The 18,617-nt window shown below is 51.0% G+C and overlaps 1 protein-coding gene across 7 annotated transcripts in view; it reads right to left on the bottom strand.

Moving 5' to 3' along the window:
- The window catches only part of FBXL20 (F-box and leucine rich repeat protein 20), a 142,296-nt gene that overhangs the window by 59,859 nt on the left and 63,820 nt on the right, over positions 1–18,617 (bottom strand). For all 7 annotated transcript variants that reach the window (XM_029573025.1, XM_029573028.1, XM_029573030.1 and 4 more), the window contains 3 exons: positions 17,028–17,122; positions 16,853–16,921; positions 16,071–16,166 (listed from right to left, as the gene is read on the bottom strand). In XM_029573025.1, coding sequence (XP_029428885.1) covers positions 16,071–16,166; positions 16,853–16,921; positions 17,028–17,122 — 260 coding nt within the window. The remainder of the gene's footprint in view (positions 1–16,070; positions 16,167–16,852; positions 16,922–17,027; positions 17,123–18,617) is intronic.

Raw genomic sequence — 18,617 nt, 5'->3', positions numbered from 1 at the left:
TGAATATGCATACTGTGATGATGGACTGGTTATTAGCATGGTTGCACCTTGGTCACCTTTGTACCTGATCCAAGCAAGTCCGAAAGTTTACCGGACCTTACATATCCCTCGTAGTTTGGAGCAACCTTGCCGTCAGGCTTGGCACTGGATGCGGTCCTGTGGAGGCTTGTCTGGTCTCACTTCTCTTTTAATGCCATTAATGGGTAATTTTGATTTTTTACCAAGTTTAGACAGCTATCATCTTTTTGATGCCTGGTTACAGAAAGGTTTGGCATTTATTTTTCATTTTTATGTTACTGACTCACCAGTAGTACGGGACTTTGCATCATTGGCCAGAGACTATAATCTTCCCGCAAAGCATTTTTTTGCATATTTACAGACACATCACTATCTTCAATCCTTGCACTGGACTGTTGAGAATTATACAATGGAGTCAACTTTTGCACAGCAATTTTTTAATAGGATTTTAATGGGTAATTCCATCAAAGGATGGTGTGAATTTGGCAGAACATATCGCTCAATATCACATATAGATTCATTAGCTCGATACTGGACTGAAGCGTTGAGTATGGATGTTCCCTCTACATACTTACATTCGTGTTTTAAACTCATGTCTAAAAGCATACCTGACCTTTCTCTACAAGAGTTGCAATTTAAAATTTTACATCATATTTTTTGTGATGATGTTCGCCGATGTAGGATGGGAAGATTATCCTCTACTAAATGTATTAAGTGTCATCAAGTAACAGGTAGTTTGGCACATAGATTATTTTTGTGCCCGGTACTTAGATCTTTTTGGATAAAAGTGATTGCAGTAGTTGATCAATGTACTGCCTCTTCTATTGTTTGGAAGGGCAAGCTGCTTCTATCTGGTCTAAGAGGAGCTCTTTCTTCTTATAAATTGTCCTTAGATAAATTTGGTCACACTGCCGTATTACTGGCATGCAATACTATTTTAGCTGACTGGATAACACCAGATAAGTCTCCTGATTTGCAGGCCTGGTGTGGGCGGCTTGCATTCTCAATGCAAATGGAACAGATGGTTGCCTTAAGCAGTGAGAGAGAAAGAGATTTGATATACCAGTCTTGTTGGTCAACTTGCTATGATCTACTTCCATCTGATCTTCAGACTACTTTAAATGTTGCTGGATATCATTCCTCTTGGAGTTGACTGAAAATATTTTGGTTTGCTATATGACCTGACTATTACAATGGTAACTTTGAGGGGGCAGTTGATGTCTTATGTGTTTTAAATGGTGAGCAATTGAATTTTGAAGGATACATCCCCAGGGTAGGGGGGTAAGGGGGGGGAAATGGTTGTGGGTATTGTGTGTGTGGTTGTCTGGGTTGTGAATGTGTATTGGGCTAAGATTAGAGTTGATTTTTTTTGTTCTTATAAATTCTAAAAAGAAGGTATAAGGGGAGTTGTTCGAGCTTGTTTTAGTAATGTATATAGTTAATAATTGCTCCTTGAAAGTATTTTTATTTGTACCAATGATGTTTTAATAAAAATGATTTTGACAAAAAAAAAAAATGAAGGATAACCCAACTCTGCGGGACAGTGGGTGGGTTTCCTGAGGACTAACATCCTGCTGTCCTAGAAGAACACCTATTACAGGTAAGCAACTGCGCTTTCTGCTAGGACAAGCAGGCTGGAAGTCCTCACAGATGGGTGAATACCAAGCTACAGGCTGCTCCTGACCATAACCATGCACAAAAGGCACCAAACCAGATGCCAACAGCCACAATATAACTGTGGTACTGTTGGTAACACGGGGAGATAGCCTGAATTAAAGAATGGGTCCTAGGCAGGAAGAGTTGGGTTTAAATCTGAAGGCACTGTCTTTTCAACCAACCTTGCCCAAGCAGTAGTGAGCAGCGAATGTGTGCAGGGAACTCCATGTTGCTGTCCGGCAAATTTTGGTGATGGGAACAGCCCATAGGTGGGCTACCGATGTTGCCATGGCCCTCACAGAGTGAGCTTTGATTTGGCCTCCAAGCTGAAGGCCCGCTTGCGCATAGCAGAAGGCGATGCAGTCCGCTAGCCAGTTAAATAGAGTCTGTTTACACACTGCAACTCCCAGCCTATTGTTATCGAAAGAAACAAAGTTGAGTGGATTGCCTGTAATTTGCTGTGTGTTCCAAATAGAAGGCCAAAGCCTTCTTGTAATCTAATGTATGAAGAGCCCGTTCCCCTGGATGGGAATGAGGCCTCGGAATGAAGGTGGGCAGAACAATAGACTGATTGATGTGAAAACCAGTTACAACCTTAACTGATCCCTGAACTTGGGTTGCGTACGCAGGAACACATGATCATGAAAGAATTTCATGTACAGCAGGTATGTAACTAAGGCCTGAAACTCACTAACTCTACAAGCCAAAATGATCGCCACTAGGAATATAAAAAAAAAAACCCCTTTCCAGATGAGGAACTTCGGATCGCCAGAGTGCAAGGGTTCAAACGGAGGATGCATGAGCCGCACCAGTACAATGTTGAGGTCCCAGAACACAATAGAAGGCTAAAGAGGGGGCTTCAGCTAAGCAGATCCCTCAAAGTGACCTATTATGGGTTGAACAATATGGGTGTGCCAGCGACACCTCAATGATACGCACTAACCGGACTTAAATGAACCCTGACCGAGGTGGTTTTTAAGCCCAGTCTAGGAAAGATGCTACAAATAATCCAAGAACGTGGGAAGGGGGCATGTGAATGGATGTAGGCCATCCCCTCACACCAGAGGGAGACCTCTTCCATTTCAACCTGTAAGACTTCCTGGTGGAAGGCTTTCTGGAAGCCACCAACACCTGGGTGACGTTTTCCCGAGAGGTCCAGGGGCTGAAGGACTAGGCACTCAAAATCCAAGCTGTCAAGGCTAACACCTAGAGGTTTGGATAGTAGAGGGCGCCCTGATTCTGTGTTATCAGATTGGTGCGGTTTCAGTCTGATGGGATCCCTGAACGACAAGCCCCAAAGGAAAGGCACCATGCCTGCCTGGGCCAGTAGGGCGTCTCAAGGATCATGGTCCCTCAGTCTTGCTGGAGCTTCAGGAGAGTCTTCAGGAGGAGCGGAAGAGAAGGATATGTGTACAGGAGACCCGTGCCCCAATGAAGGTGAAGGCGGAGGCTGGACAGCCGTCCCACATGAAAAGGGAGCAAAAAATTGTTCACCTTGTAGTTGTATGGTGAGACGAAGAGGTCCACATCCAGGGTCCCCCCACCAGTGGAAAATCCGGGCTGCCACATCTGGGTTCAGGGACCACTCATGCGGCTGAGAAGAGCGGCTTAGGTGGTCTGCCAGCACGTTCAGCGTCTCAGGTAGGTACGCCGCTCGCAGAGACATCCCCTGTGACAGATCCCAGGACCATCTCTGTACCACCTCCTGACAGAGGAGGGACAACCTCATGCCTCCTTGCTTGTTGATATACACATTACGACATGATTGTCCATCCAAATCAGTACTACTTTGTGGGACAACTGGTCTTGAAATGCCCAGAGCGTGTAACGAATTGCACGGAGCTCTAAGAAGTTATCTGGCAGAGAGCTTCCTGAGTGGTCCAGTGGCCCTGCGGGTGGAGGCCATCCACATGGGCTCCCCAGACCTGAGGAGAGGCATCGGTGGTAAGTACCACTTGAGGCGGGGCAGCTTGGAAGGTAATCCCCTATTCTAGATTGGAGAGATTCTCCCACCAGGACAGAGATCCCCTCAGAGGTTGCGTGATGGAGACACAGGCCTCGAGGTCCTGGGATGCCTGCTGCCATTGCGACCGCAACATCCATTGCTCTCTGAGCATGCAAAGGTAGGCTAATGGGGTAACTGACTGAGGCTGCCATGTGGCCCAACAAGCAAAGCAGAAGGTGGGCACTTACATTCTGACTTCTGCGCACCAAGGTTGCCAACGAAGACAGGGCAAGGGCCCAACTGTGGGGCTAGAACACTTTTGCCTAAGCCGTGTCTAGCCAGGCTCCTATGAAGTCCAGCTGGGGAGATGGGCCGAGGTGGGATTTTGGATGGTTGATAACAAAAATGCAGAGATTGTAGCACTTGCATTGTTAGAGCCAAAGCGACCAGCACCCCTACACGGGTCGCTTTTGACCAACCAGTTGTCCAGGTATGGGAAGATGTGCACCGCACTGTGCATGAGATGTGCTGCCACCACTTCCAGGCACCTGGTGAAGACGCAAGAAGCTGAGGCCAAACCAAAAGGCAGCACCCTATACTGGTAGTCAGCCTTCCCCACCACAAAGTGAAGATACTTTCTGTGTTTGGGAAAGATGGCAATGGAGGTGTAGGCATCCTTGAGATCGAGGGAGCAGAGCCAGTCTCCTCTTTTGAGGAGGATGGGAATCAAAATGCCTAGAGAAACCATCTTGAACTTTTCTCTTTTGAGGAATTTGTTCAATGCCCCGAGGTTGAGAATGGGGCGAAAGCCCCCAGTCCTCTTTGGTATGAGGAAGTACCTCGAATAGAATCCCCGGCCCTGCTGACGATGAGGGACGGGCTCTTCTGCTCCTGCCTTGAGAAAGGCAGACAGCTCTGTCCGAAGTATGACCTGCTGGGTGGATGAACCCCATGATGGACATGGGGAGGGGTGAGTCCTCTGGGATCTTTCTGAAGTTTAGTTGATACCCCTGGCAAATTAAGGTAAGGACTCAGTGGTCCGAAATGATGGTTGACCAATGGTTGGCGAAGTAAAGAAGTCAGCTTCCCACTGGGGGGGGGGGTGATCTAGTGTCAGGGGTATGACTCTCTGACCCATGCTCCCTCGCCTCCAGTCAAAAGCCTGTAGCTGGGGCCTATTGGGGAGGCCAGCTGGGGGTCTAGGTCTCGCTGTTGACAGGAGTGGTTCCTGGAGCTAGCATGGGGCATGCGAGTCGGGGGGGGGGGGGGGGGTTATATTTCCACTGCCGATAAAAGGACTTCCTGGAGCTTGGTCTGGAATATTTCCTAGCAGAGGATGGAGGATCTGAAGCACTAATAGTTGATGAAGGGTTTCATGGTGATCCTTCAAATGGGCTAACAGCATCTCGGACCTTATCCCCAAACAGGTTTTCACCTGTGCAAGGGAAGTCAGCCAACTTCTCTTGCACTTCTGGACAGAGGTCAGAAGCACGGAGCAAGGCCATCCTACGAGCACCAATGCCCACGGCAGCCACATTGGCCGCTATTTCAAAATCATAGGTGGATCTCACCTTGTGTTTCCCGGCCTCGAGACCTTGCTGTACAACTGTGAACGATTCCTGCTGCTGTTGGGGCAGCTGTTCTCTGCTAGATCCTGGACCTGTTTCCACAGGTTTCGGTTGTACTGGGTCATATACAACTGGTAGGAAGAGATATGGACGATGAGCTTAGGATCCTGACAAACCTTCCTCTCCAAAGCATCCAGTTTCCTATGTTCCCACCCCGGAGGGGCACAGGCATGGGTGCGGGAGGGTTTGGCCTTTTTGAGAGCGGACTCCACAACCACAGACTGGTGAGGGAGATTACGCCTCTCAAAACCTAAGGCCTGTTGCACTAGGTAGGTGGCATCCACATTCCTGTTCATTGGAGAAATGGATATCGGGTGCTCCCACATCCGAAGGAGAAGATCCTTAAAGATGTCATGAATGAGAACAGCCACTATCTCCTTAGAGCATCGACAAATTGAACTTCCAATATTTTGTCTCGTGCATCCTCTTCCATGAGAAACTGGAACATAAGAACATGCCATACTGGGTCAGACCAAGGGTCCATCAAGCCCAGCATCCTGTTTCCAACAGTGGCCAATCCAGGCCACAAGAACCTGGCAAGTACCCAAAAGCTAAGTCTATTGCATGTTACTGTTGCTAGTAATAGCAGTGGCTGTTTTCTAAGTCAACTTAATTAATAGCAGGTAAAGGACATCTCTCCTCCAAGAACTTATCCATCCTTTTTTAAACACAGCTACACTAACTGCACAACAAATTCCAGAGTTTGTGCTTCCTCCGATTAGTTTTAAATGTGCCACATGCTAACTTCATGGAGTGCCCCCTAGTCTTTCTATTATCCGAAAGAGTAAAAAACTGGTTCACATCTACCCGTTCTAGACCTCTCATGATTTTAAACACCTTTATCATATCCCCCCTCAGTCGTCTCTTCTCCAAGCTGAAAAGTCCTAACCTCTTTAGTCTTTCCTCATAGGGGAGCTGTTCCATTCCCTTTACCATTTTGGTCGCCCTTCTCTGTTCCTTCTCCATCGCAACTATATCTTTTTTGAGATGCGGCGACCAGAAATGTACACAGTATTCAAGGTGCGGTCTCACCATGGAGAGATACAGAGGCATTATGACATTTTCCGTTTTATTCACCATTCCCTTTCTAATTCCCAACTCTCTGCCTGGGCGACAACCTCCACGAAAGGACTGCTGGCGCCCTGGGGCCGGCCTGGACCCTGAAGGAGCTGAAGACATACCAGTGCGAAATCTGCGAGAGTCCCGAAAACGAGCGGAGGGGGAAAAACCTTCCCTGAAGGTTTCCTATCCTCCGGAAGCTGGTTGTCCTTGGACTCCCCAAGCAATTTTACCAATTGGTCCAGGTCCTCCCCAAAGAGAAGCTTGCCCTTAAAGGGGAAGTTACAGAGCTGAGACTTGGAAGACAAATCTGCCGACCAATTCCGCAACCAGAGGAGTCTTCGAGCCTTGACAGTGGATACCATACTACACGCCGAGGTACAAACCAAATCATACAAGGCGTCTGCTACGTACACAACACCTGCCTCCAATCGCGCAGCCTGCAAGGGCCCACCACAGCCAGCACTCTGAGCCACGGATGCCTCCTTGACCCAACAAAGGCAGGCTCTCTGCATACGGCTGGCACAAACAGCCGCCCGGAGACTCAGAGCGGAGAGCTCGAAGACTCGCTTAAGCTGAATCTCCAGCTTGCGGTCCTGTATGTCCTTCAGCGCAGCAGCCCTGGCCACGGGAATGGTGGTCCTTCTTAGTGATGGCAGACACCGCCGCGTCCACCTCCATATGAGCAAAGGCCCAAGGGACCATTTCCAGAGTAGAAGCCATATGCCCAAGTACCTGTAAATAATCCCAGGCCGTAGGCCATGGCAGTTCCAACAGGTTCCGCACTTGAGCCATTAAACTGACCATTCGTTATCGTGGAAGAAACACTTTGCCCACCGAGGTATCGAATCGGGCTCCCAGAAACTCCAGGTGCTGAGTTGGGGTTAGATTGCTCTTCGGGAAGTTGATCACTCAAATTCCTTTAGCTGCTCCACCATTGACTGAACCGCTAACTTGCACAGAGCTTCCGACTTGGCCCTTATGAGCCAATTGTCCAGATAGGGATGCACAAGTATCCCTTGGCGGCAAAGAGAAGCCGCGACCACCACCAATACTTTGGTGAAAATTCTGGGGGCTGTCACCAAACCAAACGGCAGGATGCAAAACTGATAATGGTCCCCCAGAACCATGAACCTCAGAAATCTCTGATGGTGCTCCTGGATTCCAATGTGGAGATACGCCTCGGTTAGATCCAAAGAAGCCAAAAATTCTCCCTTGTGGACGGCCGCAATGACAGACCTCAGCATCTCCATGCGAAAACGCGGAACGCGCAAAGCTCTGTTGACCTGTTTCAAGTCCAAGATCGGTCGGAAGGTTCTTTCCTTCTTTGGAACCACGAAGCAAATGGAATACCGACTGGTCTGACGCTCGGCAGGAGGGACTGGAACCACTGCTCTTAGCGCCCATAAACGATCCAACGTCTGCGCAATAACTTGCTGCTTTGCCGGAGGGCCACAAGGAGACACAAGAAACAGATCTCGGAGCGGGCGAGCAAAATCCAAAACGTAACCGTGACTTATAACGTCGAGGACCCACTGGTCCGATGTTATCTTGACCCATTCCTCCCGAAACAGGACAGGCGACCCCCGATTAAAGGAACGGAGGAATGGGCCGGCACTGCTTCATTGTGCCGTCTTATTGGGGGTAAAGGCGTGCGATGCCCCCGAACGTTGAGGCCGTCTGCCACGAAAGGAGTGCGTCCAAGCCTGTGACTGAGACACCTGTTGTCTCTGTGCGGAGGAAACACCCCTCCCCGCACGGAATCGGCGTTGACCACGAAAACGGCCTCTGAAATTCCTAAAAGTGCGAAACTGCTTGGGCTTGTCCTCAGGCAACTTGTAGACCTTATTGTCCCCCAAGTCCTTGGGGGACAATAAGGTCGGAGTTGAGCTGCTCCAGCTCGTCTCCGAACAACCATTTCCCCTTAAAGGGGAAGGAACCTAATCGGGACTTGGAGGAAGCATCCGCAGACCAGTGTCAAAGCCATAGCAAGCGCCTTGCGGATACCGCCGAGGACATAGTGCGGGCGGAAGTCCGAAGGAGATCACATAAGGCGTCTGCAGTATTTGCGACCACAGATTCCATGCGGTTCGCCTGCTCCGCCTCTTCAGGTGGTAGGTCCTGAGCCGTAAGCAATTGCTGTACCCAGCGAAGCGTAGCCCACTGCATGAGGCTGCTACAGACCGCGGCCCAGACATCTAATGCAGAAACCTCAAAAATGCGCTTCAACAAAACCTCCAGCTTCCTATCCTGGAGATCCTTAAGCGCTGCTCCCCCCGTCACGGGAATAGTAGTATGTTTAATGACGGCCGTGATCGCCGAGTCCACTTTGGGTAGCTTGAGAAGATCTAATGACTCAGCCGGGAGGGGGTACAGCTTCTCCATAGCCCTGCTAACCCTTAATGAGGCCTCTGGAAAATCCCATTCCCTAGATACTATCTGAAATAATTTTGGATGAAATGAGAAGGTCTGAGGGGGTCCCTCAATTCCCACCAAAACAAAATCCCCCGGGGAAACATCTGTTTCCAGCGGGGGGGGAGCCGGAATCTCAAGCTCTTTCAAGACCTGCGAGATTAAGGGATCCAGCTCGTCCTTACCAAACAAACGGAGGATCTGGGGGTCATCCCCTTCAACCAGGACATTTCCCTCTAAATCACCCCCTACATCCTGAATCAAGGGGTCTGGGAACGGGACAGCTGGCTCTGCATCCCCCGGATTTACTGGCGGTCAGGGACAACGAACCCCTGCATTCCCAGCCCCTGCAGCGGAGACTTTAGGGGGAGAGGGACCCGCATCCTCCCAGCCAGCCTCTGCCTCAAGGAAGGCTTGATGCATCAGCAGAACAAACCGCGAAGAAAATGGAACTTGTCTTTTTAAAACTGTCTCCGCGGGTCTGGGGGGAGAGGGGGTTTATGCGCCGCGAAATCACGATCTCGTTGTGGGCTGAGGACCGGAGGAGAATCAGGAGAGAAATCCCCTCCGTCCGACGCTGCATCCTCGCTACTCGGCATGGGCAAGATGGCCGCCGCTCCCTCTTCCAGTGGGGGCGGGGCCGGCCTCTGCCCGCGAGCCGACAGCACTCTCCGCGTTTCGCGCTTCTCCCCACAGGCCAAGCAGGCCAACGCACGCGGCATAGCAGCCCGAAGCTGCGCGCGAAAACAGCAGAGCTGTGACTGTGGTAAAATTAAAATGCACCAGGTGACCAGGCCACCCCCTCCGGAGTCCCGGGACCCTAGCGTGGCAGGCCAGGGCCAACGAAGCGATCAAACAGCCTGCCACCAAAAGAAAATTAGGTTCTTACCTTTTGCTAATTTTCGTTCCTGTAGTACCAAGGATCAGTCCAGACTCCTGGGTTTTGCCCCCCCTCTAGCAGATGGAGACAGAAGTTTATAAACAAAAAACTCCACCTATAACTAGGCTGGTGCCACCTACAGTCTGGCAGTATTACTTAATGTCAAAGCAGCAGGACAACCCGCAACATATAACCATGATAACACGGAAAAACATCTCAAAACAGAGTCAAAAAAACGAAAACCATTAACTCCACCCAACTGGGTACCGAACTCGAGGTAACCAACCATAAAATTTCCTGAGTTAGTTACCACACACACAGACCACACATCCTCTCCCGGCAGAAAAATCCCAACACTGGGCGGGACTCTGGACTGATCCTTGGTACTACAGGAACGAAAGTTAGCAAAAGGTAAGAACCTAATTTTCTTTTCCCTGTACGTACCAGGATCAGTCCAGACTCCTGGGATGTACCAGAGCTTACCTTACTGAGGGTGGGAGCCGGAGAGGCCTGCTCTAAGCACCCCTTCTCCAAACCCCGACGACCCTGGTGCCTTCACATCCAAACGATAGTGCCGAGCAAAAGTGTGGACCGATTTCCAGGTGGCCGCCCTACAGATCTCCTCTGTAGGAATGTGGTGGCATTCCGCCCAGGAAGCAGCCTGGGCTCGAGTAGAGTGGGCTCTCAGCCCAACAGGCAACGACCTCCCCTGCAACAGGTACGCCGACCGAATGGTTTCTTTCAACCACCGAGCAATCATAGTCTTGGAGGCCACCTTACCCCGCCTTGAACCACCATAGAGAACGAAGAGGTGGTCGGATTCCCGGAAGGCATTAGTGACTTCCAAATAATGTAGCAGCACGCGCCGCACATCCAATTTACGAAGATCTTTAGCCATAAGGTCCGAAGACGGCACCTGCCCAAAAGATGGCAACTCAACCATCTGATTCACATGACACGATGATACCACCTTGGGTAAAAAAGTCGGTACCATCCGCAACGAGACCCCCGAATCTGAAATTCGCAAAAAAGGCTCCCGACACGACAGAGCCTGCAGCTCAGAAATCCGCCGTGCCGAGACCATGGCCACCAAGAATACCACCTTCAGAGTTAAATCCTTAAGTGTGACCCTGCGAAGAGGCTCAAAGGATGCCGTACACAACGCTTTAAGGACAACATTCAAATTCCAAGACGGACACGGCTGTCGAAACGGAGGGCGTAACTGCTTTGCCCCCCGCAGGAAACGCACCACATCCGGATGCGCCGCCACCGAAACTCCATGCACCAGACCTCGGAAAGAACCTAATGCAGCTACTTGCACCCTCAAGGAACTACAGGAAAACCCCTTGGATAACTCGTCCTGGAGAAACAGCAGTATGTCCGGGATAGCCGCTCGGGTAGGCGCCACGCTGCGCTCCAAACACCAAGACTCAAAAAGGCGCCACACGCGCACATAAGACATGGACGTAGACTTCTTTCGGGAACGCAAAAGAGTAGATACCACCGTATCAGTGTACCCCTTAGATCTCAACCGCTGCCTCTCAAAAGCCATGCCGCTAGACAAAAGCGATGTACCAGGTCGAAACAAACGGGCCCCTGATGCAGGAGGTCCGGAAGAAACGGGAATCGCAGCGGCTCCTCGACCGGCTGACTCTTGGTTCCCCCCTGCCGATTGATGTAAGCTACCGTGGTCGCATTGTCCGACAGAATCCTGACCGACCGACCGCGGATGAGCGGGAGGAACCTCAACAACGCCAGTCGCACCGCTCGAGTTTCCAACCAATTGATGGACCACGACGCCTCCAGAGCCAACCATGTTCCCTGAACTGCCTGCCCGAGACAGACCGCTCCCCAACCGAGCAGGCTGGCGTCCGTGGTAACCACCGTCCACGATGGAGTTTCCAACGAAACCCCTCGACTCAAGTTGGCCCGGCAGAGCCACCATGGCAAGCTGTCTCTGGCGTCCTGGGTCAATGGTAAGCTGAGGAAATATTCCTCCGAGACGGGGCGCCAGTGGGATAGCAACGCTGACTGCAAGGGACGCATATGAGCGAACGCCCATGGAACTAACTCCAGCATGGAGTTCATAGAGCCCAACACCTGTAAATAATCCCATACTACTGGTACTGGCTTGCGTAACAACCGTTGGATCTGAGCTTGCAACTTTATTATTCGATCCTGTGTGAGGGACACTGTGCCTTGACACGTGTCGAACAAAGCTCCCAAATATTCCAGGGATTGAGACGGCACCAGATGGCTCTTGGCTACATTGACCACCCAACCTAGTGAGTGTAACAGGTGTATAACTCGCTGGACCGCCAGATGACAAAATTCCCTCGACTTGGCCCGAATCAGCCAATCGTCCAAATATGGATGCACCAACAGCCCCTCTTTGCGGAATCTCGCCGCAACCACCACCATAATCTTGGTGAACGTGCGCGGAGCCGTCACCAAGCCAAAGGGCAACGCCTGAAACTGATAATGCTGCCCCATCACCGCAAACCGGAGAAACCGTTTGTGCTCCTGCCGAATACCGATGTGAAGATACGCTTCCGTGAGATCCAGAGAAGCCAAAAACTCCCCCTTTCTTACTGACGCGATTACAGACCGTAGTGTTTCCATCCGAAAACGCGGTACCCGTAGACACTTGTTGACACTCTTCAGATCGAGAATGGGACGAAACGTTCCCTCCTTCTTGGGTACTACGAAATAGATGGAATAACGGCCCTGCCGTAGCTCGTCGAGAGGAACCGGCACCACGGCCCCGAGCTCGCGCAGCCGAGCCAAGATCGCTCTTACCGCCTGCCGCTTTTCTGAAAAACCGCAAGGGGACACCAGGAAGCACAGAGGTGGTCGGTAAGAAAATTCTAACGCGTAGCCTTGTCTTATCACCTCTAGTACCCACTGATCCGACGTGATTCTGGTCCATTCCTCGTAAAACTGGCTTAATCTTCTGCCAATTTTGGGAACGGGGGAATGGACCGGCCTCACATCATTGCGCTGGTTTACCATCCTGCGCAGTTTGACCGGCTCCCGGACGGCCGAAACGGCGCCCGCGAAAGGACTGAGAATACGACTGCTGGCGGGTAGCACTGTGACGGAACGAAGAGTTCGATCCTCGAGCCGCCCGTGGTCTACGACCGCCGCGAAAACGAGGACGGGAGGCTGGAGTCCCCCGGTAACGGTGTCTATCCTCTGGGAGACGGTGCACCTTATTCTCCCCCAAGGATTCAATAAGGTCCTCCAACTCCTTGCCAAACAGCAGCTTCCCCTTGAAAGGAAGGGAGCCCAACCTAGCCTTGGAGGTGCCATTCGCCGCCCAATGGCGAAGCCATAGCAGTCTCCGCGCCGCCACCGCGGAGACCATGGTCCTTGCGGAAGTGCGCAGAAGATCATAAAAAGCATCGGCACTATAGGCGATGACTGCTTCTAACCGACTTGCCTGCCTCACCTCGTCCGGTGACAGGGCCTCATTGGCCAAGAGCTGCTGCGCCCAACGAAGGCCCGCTCTCAACGAAAAATTACTACAAATCGCTGCACGGATTCCCAGCGCCGAAACCTCAAAAATGCGCTTGAGCTGAACCTCCAACTTCCTATCCTGAATATCCTTAAGCGCCGTACCTCCAGTCACTGGGATGGTAGTCTTCTTCGTTACCGCTACCACCGCAGAATCAATCCGTGGCAGGCGCAAGAGCTCCAGAACGTCCTCCGGCAGTGGATATAACTTATCCATGGTTTTGCCACTTTTAGGCCCAAATCCGGAGTATCCCACTCCTTAAAGAGTAAATCTGAGGCCGAAAAGTGTAGCGGGAACGCCGAAGACGGGCCCCGGAGCCCCAGGACGACCGGATCCATCTGTCCAAGCCGAGACTCAACCTGGGGAAACGGAATCCCCAGCTCCCCCAGGATCTCCGGAATGAGGGGACCTAACTCCTCTTTCTGGAATAATCGGACCACCTTCGGGTCATCCCCTTCCGCTCCATGGGTTACCCCGGAACCCTTAGTCCCCGGCTCCCCATCCCCTTCAACCCCCCTCGGGGGCTGGGATGGAAACTCCAGATCCTCCTCAGGCTCCTCTAGCCCCTCCGACTCCGACGAGGAGTCCCGAGAAACCCCAGCCCCCCAGGAGCGAAGGGGTCGAGCGCGAGCCGGCCCCCCCTCCCCCGGGTTTTTTCCCGGCTTCGGTACTTTCTCTGCCGGAGCTCCGGTCTCAGGGGACCCCTGCCGTCGTTTCCGGGCTAGGCGCCTGGCCTTAAAGGCCTTGTGCATCAATAAAATAAACTGAGAATTAAAGGAGGAGTCCGAAGACCCCTCCTCATCACCCCCTTCCCCGGGGGAATCGTCACTGTGGGCTACAGACCCCGCTGGCCTGTCCCCCCCTGCAGGGCCCCGCTGGGGGGACAAACGCGGTGGATCCATGCCACCCCGGCCCACGCTGATTTTGGCCGTCCGCGCCGAGAAAATGGCCGCCGTTCCCGCCGAAAATGCGGACAAAATGGCGGCCGCCCCTGGCTGTGCCGAAGACGACCGCTCCGAAAATGCTGACACCGCGGAGGGAGTCCCAGCGCGCGATGCTCTACCCCTCCGGGTCCCTGGAACTAACGCCGAGCCCCCTTCACCGCCTCCCACGCACCCGGAGCACAGGCTGCCGCGCGGCTGCGGACCCGCAGGCCCTGCAAGCAGCCTGTCTCGGCATGAAAAAATCGCCGCGGAGCGGGAGGGAGCCCTGAAAGGAAAAAAGAGAGAAGCTTCCCCGAAACCTCCCCGGATCGCCAAGCCCCAGGTACCGTGAGGAAGGCACTCAGCCCTAACAGCAGCACACACACACACACAAACACCGGTTTTTTTTGTTTTGTTTTTTTTAAAAGCTAAAAACTGTACCTCTGATCCGGAGCCGGCTGGGGGGAGTGAGCCAGGACCCCCGGTATCACCCCCAGGCCTGTCAGTGCCGGTACGTGGGGCTCCCCCACTCCTCAGCAGCCTCTACCAGGGGGAATGGTCCCCTCAGGACCCTATCTTCCCCTGGGAGGCGGGGACTGGGACGAGCAGGCAAGCCTCTGCGGTCCTTCCCCTTCAGTAAAAACCAGCACCTACCTGCCAGTGACTGTCTGCTAAATTAACCTTTTTTTTTTTTTTTTTTTTTAAAACACGTAACACTGAAACCCCTAAACTGAGGCCCTAACAGACTGTAGGTTTTGCAGCCTCTCCACCTGCTAGGAGACAGAAGAATACTGCCAGACTGTAGGTGGCACCAGCCTAGTTATAGGCGGAGTTTTTTGTTTATAAACTTCTGTCTCCATCTGCTAGAGGGGGGGGCAAAACCCAGGAGTCTGGACTGATCCTGGTACGTACAGGGAACAGGACTTACTGTATGCTTTTTTGTATTTTTTTTTTTTTATAAAAGCAAAATCTGATCCCCGCTTTTTTCCTGTGATAGTTGAGCCCCCTTCAGAGGTGAAACACCCCTGGAATAAACATACGGGGGGAGAGTGACCGGCCCACCGGTGAATACTCCCCCTGGTCCCAAGGGATCACTATCTCCGGGAAATAGGCCTTAGGGCACTGCCCTGCCAAGCCTGCCAAGAATCAGAACTTCGCCCAGCACATGCGAAAAGAAAGGACAGAAACCAAACCTATCCGCTGATCTAACTACCTTAAACCAAAAGAAATTGATCTAGTCAAAGGTCAGCAAAAAGTCAAACCTGAATAACCAAACTCAAATTTAGAAAAGATCAGGACCGCAGGTTATGCCTCTCAATCTGCTGGAGTCAGAGATATACTGAGGGATCGCAGGTGGCATACCAGTATATCTAGGGGGTGCTTTTCAGCTTTTCTCTGACTCCATCTGCTGGACGGGAGGCATAACCCAGCAGTCTGGACTGATCCTGGTATGTACAGGGATCTAGCTTTTCTTTTTTTTTTTAAACTAACAGACTGCAGGATTGCACCTCTACCATCTGCTGGAGTCAGAGAAATACTGAGGGACTGCAGGTGGCACACACTGTTATGTAGCAGTGCCCAAAGTTTTTGTTCTCTGACTCCATCTGCTGGTAGGGTTGCATAAACCACTAGTCTGGACTGATCTAGGCATGTTTAGGAACATCATTCTCAGTAAATATGAGAGGCTGAGATCATTCCCAAAATATCCTGGATTACGAACAAGGTTCATTTTTTTCATGATATGAATAAAACAAACCAATGTGGAGACACTATGCCCAGGAAAAAAATGGAAGACTGTGGCTAATGAATCCAAACACCCTCTGTCAAGCAAAGCAATGCAAGCCATTCTCCTCCCCACCAGAGGCCAGGGCTCTCTGTGGAGTTTTCCTAGATAATGAAAAAAAGCATCAAAGTGCATCTCTGGTACCTGGCACTCTCACACCTCCCCCTCCTCCTTTACAATCATGCCAGAGTCTTTCCAGCACAACCACTGTATATGGGTCACATCTTTCTGGTAACACCCCATTCCTACCTCAGGGCTTTCAGGGAAAGGTTGGTAATGGAGGTGCAGGAAGCCAGGTCCAGCTGCCGCAGCTTGGAGCAGAACTTACTGAGGCTGGCACACGTTCTAAAAGAGTGGAAGAGGATAACAATGGGTAACAAACAGCAGCATGGCACTTACTGCCCTCTAAACCAGAATGGGAATGAAGCAATGCTAAGCACTTGGAGTCCTCTAATACCGGGAGCAGAAGCCTTTGGGATCATGGACTTTGTTCCGCAGAATGTGCTCTCTACCTTTTCAGCTTTATTCTCCAATTTTGCTCCCATTTCTGCTGCTAGAGGCAGCCAACCATCTGCAGCCCTGCAGAAAATTGCCTCATATTCTGGAAATGTACCGTCCAGTTTAATGAAATTAAAGGTGCCTGGGACACAGTATAAAGCACCTACTACTCTCTCTCATTTGCTTTTTGGAGTTGTTCCCATTTTTCCATAGATCACACAGTCATTGCCCTGCATTTCTCTGGGCAATCACAGACTTTCCCCAGAATTGCCACAACCCTGTTTAAAAATGATTTCCAATGCTCTCCACTTATCTGTATTTCTGCTGCATTTATTTATGTGACCCATGCCACCCTGCAGGGCTCAGACACTATTCGGCAATCCCATGACTAAAGATACATTATCCATTTTCTGCAGCAGTTACCACACACACATTAGCATTCAGATATGAAAACCTGCCCCAAAACACAGCTCTGTTCCCAGGCTGAGCACTTGCACTTTCTCCTTACTTTAGCTGCTGTTGAGCTAACTTACTCATTGGTGATCTTGGTACAGCCATTGAGGCTCAGCACCTCAATGTTCCTGCAGTTCTGTGCAAAGGTTCTTCAAGATATGAGAGAGAGAGAGAGAGAGAGAACACAGAGGGTGTCAAAGCACATCTAAGTGACAAAGTATGCCAGAGAGAGCAAAGTCATGTAAACAGCCTTACCTTAGAGCACTGTCTCCCACGCCAAGACATCCACGCAGGCTCAGCTTTCGCAAGAAGCCCCCACATCGCTTAGAAATATTTTCCACCACTCGGCCCTTGGGAGGGGGGAGCGAAAAGGGAGACTCCTTTTAAACAGAAATCTTATCATCTTACATCAGGCATAGGAGGCAGGCATATACTTCCTGGGTCCCTCATCATTAAACAGGTAAATAAGAAAATTGGTTCTTACCTGAATTTTCGTTCCTGTAGTACCACAGATCAGTCCAGACCATGGGTTATGCCTCCTTCCAGCAGGTGGAGACAGAGAAAAACTTGAAAGGCACCCTCACTTAACCTGGTGTGCCTCCTGCATCCCTGCAGTATATCGAGTACCAAAGCAGAATATTACCAGCAATGAATCAAGCAAGAACAGAACTACAAGAACGTATAAACATGTAACTTTCTTTCTTAGTATGCTGCAATAACATAACCTGAATATGCGAGTGCGGACTTTTGAAATACAGATCTCCATGTTACCCACTCCTAATCCTTGGGTGGGTGTCTGGACTGATCCGTGGTACTACAGGAACAAAAGTTATTAGGTAAGAACCAATTTTCTTTTCCTTGTACGTACCCGGATCAGTCCAGACCATGGGATGTACCAAAGCTTCCCTAAACTGTGTGGGACTGTGCGAGTCCCGCGCGCAGTACGCCACTGCGAAAATCCCGCGCGCAGTACGCCACTGCGAAAATCCCTGGATGTCCAACCGGGACATTCAGGGATGTCCCGGTTGGACATCCCTGAATGTCCAACCGGTAGTGGACATTCAGGGATGTCCACTACCGGTTGGACATCCCTGAATGTCCAACCGGTAGTGGCGAGGAAATATGTGGAGCATCTTCCAAGTAGCCGCTCTGCAAATCTCCTGAGGCGATACCAACTGGCATTTGGCCCACGAAACTGCCTGAGAGCTGAGAGAATGGGCCTTCAGGCCCTCAGGAACAGGTCTGCCTTTGCAAATGTATGCAGAGGAAATGGCTTCTCTCAACCATCTTACAATCGTTTTAGATGCCTTATGACCCTTCCTGGGGCCGCTCCATAGGACAAAAGATTTGAGAGTCTGAGTTTATGACTTCCAAGTAACGTAGCAAGGATCGCTGAACATCTACCCGACAAAGCTCTCGGGCGTGTTTGTACATCGTTCGACAAATTTGGAAAGGCCGGAAGCTCAACTGATTGACTTAAATGAAAAGAGGATACCACTTTAGGCAAAAAAGATGGAACAGTTCGAAGAGACACCCCCGAATCAGAGACCCTCAAAAAAGGTTCCCTACAAGAGAACCTGTAATTCAGAAATTCTGCGAGCTGCGCATATAGCCACCAAAAACACGGTGGATCACGCAATACGTGAAGAACCAAATTAAGACTCCACGACAGGAATACCGGACGTACATGGGGCTTCAAATGCCTTACTCCTCTGAGGAAACGCACCACATCTGGATGAAACGCCATCGAGCTACCAACTAAAGTGCCTAGGGCCGCCACCTGTACCCAGAGGGAGTTAAAAGACAAGCCCTTGGCTAAACCATTCTGCAAAAAGGCTTACATCT

The sequence above is a fragment of the Rhinatrema bivittatum genome, chromosome 12 (genome assembly GCF_901001135.1).
Source record: "Rhinatrema bivittatum chromosome 12, aRhiBiv1.1, whole genome shotgun sequence".
Classification (NCBI taxonomy): Eukaryota; Metazoa; Chordata; class Amphibia; order Gymnophiona; family Rhinatrematidae; genus Rhinatrema; species Rhinatrema bivittatum.
This window is presented reverse-complemented; position numbering and strand designations above follow the sequence as displayed.